The following is a 9560-nucleotide window of genomic DNA, read 5'->3' as shown; positions in this document are numbered from 1 at the left end:
GCCATGGTATTTATATCAGATATTCAAAAATCTAAATGATGTTAAGTTCAATTAGTTGAAACCAGCATTTTATTCGCCTCTAAACAAATACTTGGAGTAGTCTATAGAGACCTTTTTGAGGAATAAAAATAATAGACAGTCTAAGTAGCAAGGCTGGGATATTTATCATGTGTCACTCTGTGGTAAAGTTTTACCGAGCTGCACAGAAATCCCCCAAAGTAGAAACGTCAGAGGAAGCCAAGAAAGAAAGCAACTCAAATTCATAAAAATGGATCCCACTTTCCCCAGAGCTAGAAGCAGGTCACTAACCACACGTTTGTTCCACAACGGTTTGTAGCCATACCGCCGCTGCTCTGAACTTAAAGCTGCGTCAGGCATCCAAAAACAGTCTAATGATACACCGTTCTTTTAGCTCAAGAGTATCATTCGGTTTTTCAGTCACTGCATTTATTCAATAGTATTTTGTTTAAGGGCAAGTGTTTCTTTTATGTGTTCAAACTGCTGATATAGGCCTACTTAGCTGCTTGAACAATTGAATTGTTTGTGTATCACCTGCATAAACAGTCTTGGTATTTCTATTGTTTAGAGGCAAAAAAGACTATTTTAAACTGACATATTTAGTCCCAATCCATACCACACCAAACGCAGGTCTAAGAATTAGAATTCATACTCGTTTTTTATTGCAGAACATATACAAATATATACAACAAGGTCATTAAATGCATAGACTCCAGATCCATTCTGCATTGTGACATGTAGGCCTATCAATAAATAAATATATGTATGTATGTATTTCAGGGACCAGGCAAAACATCAAGAAAGTCATACAGATATGAGCCAAAAAAAATGAGTTTCTTTACAAAAATAAATATGAAAATATTCACTTCATGGCTGTCTCCGGAGTCAGCCCGGCTAGGAAGAGGCGGGTCTGGTGTAGTCTCTCTGTCCTCGTATGAATTGGCACGACTGGTCGAAAAGCATGCATACTGTATAGAAGTACATATCTCCAACATTCATCGTCAAGAAAAGTAAAGTTTTCAAACACAGATCTGAATGTAGCTCCATGTCCATAGCCGCAGGTCTCCGCTGTAGTAAGTGCTCCCCCACGATGCCCGCTGCTCAGTCGCAATGCCCCCAAAATCTCCCCCAGTAATATCCAAGGTTTGCCTTCCACCGTAGGCCTACAGGATCTGCACTATTCCGCAAGCACGGACGTTCTGGATACATCTGTGGATATGAAAGCAAAGTAAAGTCAAGGACTCATGACAGTTTTTATTTGTGATAGAACAGTCAATCAATTTTAACAATTCTGTGTGTAATTTAATTAATTCACAGGAATCTATCATTTTAGTGGCCTATTTCGTACAGACATTTCTGAGTTGATATATTGACAAATGCACAGGTATATATCATAATGTTCCCTCTGCATTTAATCTATATTTAATAGTTTTTGTCCATGAAATCTTTGTGACTTCAAAAAATATTCAGAAAACAAGTTTGAGACTTTTGAGTGTCTCACCATGTTGCCCAACACTGTATCCACGAGGAAGTTAGTGGGATGTTGACATGGACCACGCGCCCTCCATCCTCCACACGGAAAACGCGTAGCTCAGTCTCTCGTGAGCCACGTAGCTGCAGCTTGCCATTTTGGAGTCCAGCTCGTCGCTCTGCAGAACCTGGCAGAGGAAGTCAATGTACCTTGCCGCAAGCTTAAGCGTCTGAATTTTGCTTAATTTGTCAGAGGGCAAAGTGGGGATGATTTTCCGCAAAGAGGCAAAAGCCTCGTTGAGTGACTGCGTCCTCTGTCTTTCGCGTACGTTAGCCATGACCCGCTGCGTCTGAAGGTCCTCAAAAGACTGTGGGCTGCTGCTGCACTTTTTCCCCCTTTTCCCATGGGTAGGGCTATCTGAATCCTCCCCACTTTTCCTGCTCGGTCTTCTTTTCCTCCCACATCTTTTCGTTTGCCTGTCGAGCTCCTCTTCGCTGTTACCAAGGCTGTCCACTGGAGACTCCGGGGAGCTCGAATCCTCCTGCATCGTCTCTTCCTCAAACATCACCTTTCGGATAGGAACAAAAGACGGGCGTTTGTCCCTCGGTCCAGTTCAAGCTCCAGGAATAGTGGTTTTTTAAACTCCCTCGCTGAAATATGCCGTTTATTACACTCTCACACTGGCCCCGTGCGCCACGGAGGTGTTTCTCAACTTGACGAAGTCTTAAGGGTTCTTATAGCCCTGGAAGGCGCAAAGTATTTGGGGAACGGTGATTGGACAAGAAGTAATGCGACGTAAAACCAAGGGGTGGGATAGGCCAGAGAACAATCAAAAAAGTTTCCGTTATACAAGAATCAGGGCATTCACAGTCGTTTAAGATCGTGGCAAAAAGATTTAGTGCAATCAAAACATAAGTTATTACATCACGTTTGAGTATGACACTATGCCAAACGCGGGAATGAACGGAATTTGTGTAGTTTGTGTTGGACCCAATGTTTTTTTTTATTCTGCAGTAACGGAACGTATGCAGTCAATGGATATTCAGAGACGTTATATTGTATAATGTAAGATAATATTATATGGATCATGTCATGGTGTGAAAGACATCTCTGTAAAGTAAAACGTTGAGATATATTGTCTTTTATTTCCTAAAACAATAATAAAAACAAGTAGGCCCTAAGTTGTAGCTCGTTGTTGACTGGATTGAGAACTAAAATACAATGGATTGTAATTTGAAACGGTTGCAAACAATTGGCACTGGTTGGCAGCTTCACACATTTTTACGATGCTTACATAATTTAAGCGTTCTCTGCATAGTGCCAGATCATGAAAGGACTCTTGATAGCGACCCCGTGTCTGGGGGCTGCTGTTCCTGAATTGCCGTAGGTAGGTGATCTCCCGCGTTGTTTCTCAGGGGGCGTATAGTGCGCGCTAACGTGACTCCTGTTGCTGTTCCACTCTGTGAGCGCTCCGATGATATGACAAGAGGATACATGATTTGCAAAAGCTGATGTAGACTTTACTGAGAAAAGTTCAAGAAAATAAGTCTGACGTCACACAGACATGCAAGAAACATAATGTAAAATATGTTGGGTTTGCTATTGCCACTCAATATTCAATGGAAAGGATTAGTTTTCACTGATTAATAATAATGTAGGCCTATTTAGTATTACTTGAAGCTATGCAGGGAAACTTCAAACTTAAGAAATTGATGAGTTTTATGCAAAGCGTTGTAATTTGGGGATAAGAGGAGCTTTGAAGTTTACTGCGTAAATGCAACACAGTGTTTATTTACGTGTACGTTAATGTGCAAGGAGGTATTTAACCCGCTGGGACTCCGACCGAGTACCGCAGATTTAAAAGGATGAGAAGCAGACTCGGGTTTCTAACTACGGGGTTTTCAGACTGATCCGCAATCACAGCAGGTCGCCTCTGGGTTGACTACGCTTAAAAAGTGCTGCCCAAAACGCAACGCAAACATTACACGGGGAGTAAAATAGACAGCATCCAAGCAAAACACATCGCGTGTCCACGCCATTCTCCGATGCCATTAAAAAAGACCGCCCGCGTCAGGATAAAAACAATGTCCACCCTGATTACTTCAGTCGCACCACAAATTACACAGCGGCGAGATTAGATTATGGTGCCATTGAGAAAGACAAGAACCTTGAAATTGTCACGATGTCGATCTCAAATGCCTTAAGACAGACAAATTATGTGGAGTTCGCCCTGCCTAAATATGAAAAAAAAACTGCTGACCTCAAGTGACGTCTGCTTCTTACAACCCATCACCGTAGTGCGACAGTTGCGCTGTTGCATCCTTCGGTTCTCTACTCACCGGTCTAAAACTCGTGATCGATATAAGACCCACAAGAGGGCGCACCGTCCCCTAAAAAAGACACAGGCGTCATTGCATTTATCACAGAAGTATTAAAATGGACCTGTAAAATCTGACCAGTTCACGCCTTTATGTGTGGTTAGCAGGATAGTGAATGATTGTGACCTTTCAGGTAGAGCTTTTTTGTGAGGCTGGGAATATATAGGATATGTGAACCACCATAGCTTCGAATGGTTACACCTTTTATTTATGAAATACACGGAGAAACAGGTAAGTCGACAGCACTGCCGCGCTCTTACCTGGTGAGGTGGACCACTCTCCATGGTGCTGAAACAGGTCTGTCTTACCTGTGGACAACTATAGTTACCACCAGCAGACCTGTGCAACCGTGGGTCTCTCTCTCTCTCTCTCTCTCGGGGATTTCATGGGCACTTGTCATATTGTCGAAGTCCATAAGCCTACAGTATCAACTTCTATTTCAGTGAACTTCAGTGAATGTAACTCACTCCGGTATTTGCTGTAGTCAGTTTAAAGGCGATCTAAGCGATGCCACGCGTTTTTTAGGCTAAAACATTTTATGTCACTTACTGCAAAGATCACCAAACCAACCGCTAGCTGTCTGTGTCCTGAATCACTGTAAAAAAAAACAAGATGATCTGTGATCTGTGGACAGCCCAGGCTCCAGTCCAAAAACGGCAACAAAAACAACCTGGGCAAACCTAGCCCATAAAAACAAACACACTGTTCCAGCAAATCACAGAAGAGATGCGTGTTTAGGAGAGTTTCAATTGGACGGCAGCAGCACGGGAGGGATGGGGAGGAAGTAGCGAGCTAGCTCTGTTTTGTTTGAAAGTCAACAGAAGTGACGTTACCTAGCATCGCTTAGAGCACCTTTAAAATGGTAATTTCAGCACATTCGGCCCATACTCATAATTCATGCAGATTTCATTTTTGCCACATTTCTGCATTTGAGAATGAATTTGCTAAATGGACAGTATGACTCAAACATTTCAACATTGCTTTTTCTCAAAGGCGTATGTACACAATGATCTTCCACTAGGCTACTAAATCCGACGACGGAATACTCTTGTCTTAAAACATTTGACGAGTTAAAAATAATTTATTTTATGTTAATATGCAGCCCATTATTGGAGAAATATTTCACAACTTTTGTACATCTCATACTTTGGAGTTGATCGAAAGACTGAAACTCGGATTAACTCAGATATAGGTTAGTAAAAACAACAATATTCGAGGTAACTATCTAATATAACTTTTTTACTTACGTTACTGGCATACATTTATTATGTTCACAGTAGACTTATAATAACAATTAAAATTTGCAGTCACAATTCCATTTGATCCAGGTTGATAAGAGACTGTTTTTTCAGTAGTTCCATCATAAAGGAAATGTACACTACAGCTAGGCGCAGCGTTTCTATCCTCGACAGTCTTTTCTCATATGCGAAAGTAGGCACTTTCTTCCGCAGTTCATCAAAGGCCTCGTTGAGACTGAACATACGTCTGCGCTCCCTGATGTTAGCGGCGTGTCGCTGAACCGTAGTAATCACACGTTTCCGCTTCGACCTTCCACTCTGAAATCCAGGCCCATAAGCGGATGTGCCCTCATTCGCCAACGGCTCACAGTTCGCGTAATGAACGAGCGTCTCACCACCAGCAGCCGCCTGGGAGCCTTGGGTGAAGTTGCAGTAATGTCGCTCTCGAACGTCCGACCCATTCAGTGTTCTCGGGCCTTGTTTCGGCGCCAGTGTTGTCTTCGAATGCACTTCCATAACGTTCATGTCACCGACTATGTCAAATAGTGCTGGATCCATCATGGATGAATGGATTTCCATATGGAATGTGCCGTGTTGTGTCCAGTGATGTCCGGTTCATAGCAAAGGTAGCCTGCTACTGTCTTCTACTGATCCACCAAGTGCGCACTTCAGAGTTGTTTCAGTGCTAAGCTGATCAAAGTAGTATATATACTTACTGACATGGGGGGATTTATGTCTTGCTGTTCAAAAAGATGAAGAACTCACTGGATCTTAATCCTAATGCGATATGACGGCCTACAGTTCGTGTCGCGTGGATGCCAATAGTTGTGTCATTCAGCTCTGAAATCCTGTTAAAGCGTCAAAGTTAGTTCCTTTTTGGCATGTGTCCAGAGCTCCGTCCCGCTGTTTTAATATGCCTGTTAATTCGACTTTGAGCTAGACCTCTTTTTATGTCCCTTTGTGTGGACGATAATCCATTTTAGGAATTAAAAAGTCAATTTAGCCCGGAGGAAGAAGTCTGCGAGCCCTGCAGAGATGGTTGTGGCACTTGATGTTCGGGGTGTCCAGAGGCTCTTTAATGATGTTCTAAATAGGAGAGACTTGACAAAGGGTCACCCTGTCGTGTTTGCTCGGTATCCTGGTGCAAGGCGAGGCTAAGTAATGAGACTTCTATTACTTAAATGGGGCCAATGCGAGTGACCAAATATAACATTCCCCAACAGTCGGTATACTCGAGCTGCCTTTCTTTTGCAAATCAGTGCAAATAACTCACTGTTCCCACGGAAAGGAAAAAGTTTCCACTGACTACGAATGCCCACAAAGGAAGACGTGGTTGTTTCAGTGTCATCTTGCGGATTTAAATGGGATGTTTTTGTCATAGACGACTAATCACTGGTTCAATTCAATGACATTGGTGAGCAAGACCTCTTAAATTTGGTTTAGACGATGCGTCAAGCCTTAACACAGAGAGTTACGGGGAGTGAGGAATTTGCAGCATTCATTTATATGGAAACACAGTCGTTCCATAATAAAACAAGTATATTACACATATGCCAATGTGCATAATTATATTCACATTCTCCAAGAACTGTTACATTACAATTATTTTCTCAAACTCAACATTAGGTCAACCACAGGGATTTGCAGGCTATCACTGTCTCAAGTAAAACCTAATTGCTCTCTGTCTCAGCATAGGGATAATAGTGACTATAGGCAACTGCCAATCAATAAACAGAGCTGTAATGACCTATCTGAAATGTTTTCCTAAACATAATGTTCAGTCCAGACTCCAATGTGTCTGTAAACTTTCTGTACAGTGTCTTCTTAAATGCGGTGCCAGGCGGAGAGCTGTAGCATCTAAGAGGGGCCGTGAACATGCTTTCCTGGGCTTTGCTGAAACTTCAGAAGGATCTATTTGGTAGCATGTGTGTGCATGCTTATGAGAGAGCAGCCCCTGTAGACTGTGTTCATTCATTAACATTATTAATGGTATTTGTAATGATGAGGATGGAGAGGTAGTCACCGAGTTCCTTCCTGTGTGCCCTGTGGTTATTAGCCTGGCCTGTACCCCTGGCTCCTGTGCTGGGAGAAAGCACCGCAGCGCAGTTCACTCAGAAACGCTGGACCTTAATTACCCTTCCCAGGGCCCAGAGAGTTTAAAGGCTCACCTGGGGGCCTCCAGTGCAGGGCAACGAGAGAGAGAGAGAGAGAGAGAGAGAGAGAGAGGTCTCCAGACTGATGCCTGACTGGAATGACCACAAAAGACACAAAAACATGTAAGAATGCAAGCAGTTTCAGCTAAAGGATAAGACTTGTCTCTTCTGAAGTGTAGCCATGAGTTAACACAAAACCCCAGAGTGGACCTGGCCCGGATGAGGGCCAGTTCTGGTTGGGAGCCGGCGGCTGTGTTATCGGCTGCAGATAGGAGCCTCGGTGACAAATGGCGTTGGAGTGAAGGTTGACGTTCCCTCATGCGCACCCACGGCAAAGCCGTTTCCTGCGCGGGGAGAGATTGCATGAGTGTCGCGCGGCGATTGCCCCGGCCGAAGTGAGTGTGGGGTGATTTATTGGAAGACTGAGGGGGGGAAAAAGGACTCTGAGTCTGAAGGCCTCTGCGTCCCAGGACCTTGTGGCTATTTCGCCACTGACAGGGCAAATGAAGCCTGGGGAGTATCCGGGTCTCACAATCATTAAAAGACAACAGTAATGCAGTAATGTCGGGGGTAAAATGTCAAGAAGGTAACTCTGTCTGACATGGGAGAGAACGGCCTCTCTTGCCAAGAAACAAGGACATCTCTCTCTCTCTCTCTCTCTCTCTCTCTCGGTCTCTCTCTCTCGGTCCATCTTCACCTCTGCAGTGAGTGCAGCTGTATGTGCAAGGGTGTCTGTGGCTCTTGAAAAAACTATGTACCTCGAAGATGAAAAACATCAGCTGAAAAAAAAAAAACCTGTTGCATACTCAAACAGGTTGAAATAACACAGCCTATTGTAGAAGTCTCCTGCTTGTGTAATTGCTAAATTGGCAGGATTGTATCCAATAGCCAAGCACGCTTCAATCAACCATTTTATGATGTTATTATCAGAGATAGAGTTTCTTTAGTAGACTTTGGAGCCATTTTGAGGGCACTGTTCTGAAGGGCTTCCTTTAATCAAGGAGCCCTGTTAAATCTCTCTCTCTCTTTCTTTTCCTTTCTTTCTTTCTCTCTCTCTTTCTCTCTCTCTCTGGCTTTCCTCTGTTTTCTTGGCAGCAGGATAAACATGATGTGCACATTCCTGCCGTTTCCATGGAGATGCTGAGAAAGCACAGCTGGACGTGGAGAATATGAGGTAATCCCGGGCCCTGGGGGCTGCTGGGTAAATATTGATTTTAAATAAAGAAATAAAATAAAAAGAAGAGAAAAGACATGGCAAGGAAACAATGATGGTAGTTAACACAAACAATACAGTATTCCCTGGCCTACACACACACACACACACACACACACACACACACACACACAGGCACATACACACACACACACACACACACACACACACACACACACACACACACACACTTACACATAAACACCCACACACACATAAACATGCTGACACACACACACGACACACACTCAGATATACACATGCAGACACACACACGACACACACTCAGATATACACATGCAGACACACACACACACACACACACACACACACCAGGGTTTCCAGTTTCTAGCCAGCTGATAGTTACCACCAAGGTGTTGTTTGGTACAGTAGTTTTCCTATTAAATCGTTGTATGCATAGCAACTGAAATTACACGGAAAGCAAACAATTCAGCATTAATGGACAACTTGTACAACCTGAGCAATAAACCTGTGGCTTTGGTGTGTCAACCATGGATGACTAGTTTATCCAAAACAACCTTACACCCTCTACACCCCCCCCCCCCCCACACACACACACATACACCTGTTAATCAAACACTCCATCTCCACTCATTGGTTATGAACAAAGTCAGACATTGGAGTGCTTTTGCGATCATCAAGTAGGCATAACCCCCACTTAGCAAAAGCTAAAAAAAAAAACCTTTTATGAGCTAGCAGCCAGGACTGATCCCAAGGCAAACTCAGCACTGTGAGAGAGAGGCTTCACCAATGCAAACTCTCAGGATGAATCCCCTCACCTCATTTAGCACCTACTCAAATAGCAGGAGGACATCCTTTAAAGCACTCATGACCTATCTGAAGGAGAAGTGGGTGTGAGTGTGTGAGTGTGTGAGCGCAGGGACGAGAGACAACGAGAGCCTTTTCCTTGTGTGATAAAAGGGGGAAAAGAAATGATCTGACCCGTCCAGTTCCAAGATGAAGCTCCACATCAAATGCAACGAAGCGTGAGAGGAGGATAGCAAAGGGGAAAGAAAGAGAGAGAGAGAGAGAGAGAGAGAGAGAGAGAGAGAGAAGAGAAAGGAAGAG

The 9560-nt window shown here is 43.6% G+C and overlaps 2 protein-coding genes across 2 annotated transcripts; both read right to left on the bottom strand.

Moving 5' to 3' along the window:
* Positions 1-657: 657 nt before the first annotated feature.
* twist1a (twist family bHLH transcription factor 1a) lies at positions 658-2411 on the bottom strand. Its single transcript, XM_042076708.1, has 2 exons — positions 1520-2411; positions 658-1227 (listed from the first exon to the last, which is right to left on the bottom strand). The coding sequence occupies exon 1, from the start codon at positions 2052-2054 to the stop codon at positions 1551-1553; it is 504 nt and encodes a 167-aa protein (XP_041932642.1). The 5' UTR covers positions 2055-2411; the 3' UTR covers positions 658-1227; positions 1520-1550.
* A 2763-nt stretch (positions 2412-5174) lies between these two features.
* On the bottom strand, positions 5175-5692 carry LOC121696135 (fer3-like protein). The gene has a single exon (XM_042077462.1). The coding sequence runs from the start codon at positions 5682-5684 to the stop codon at positions 5175-5177; it is 510 nt and encodes a 169-aa protein (XP_041933396.1). The 5' UTR covers positions 5685-5692.
* Between the last annotated feature and the right edge of the window lie 3868 nt (positions 5693-9560).

Source organism: Alosa sapidissima, chromosome 21, assembly GCF_018492685.1.
Source record: "Alosa sapidissima isolate fAloSap1 chromosome 21, fAloSap1.pri, whole genome shotgun sequence".
In the NCBI taxonomy this organism is placed as follows: domain Eukaryota; kingdom Metazoa; phylum Chordata; class Actinopteri; order Clupeiformes; family Clupeidae; genus Alosa; species Alosa sapidissima.
This window is presented reverse-complemented; position numbering and strand designations above follow the sequence as displayed.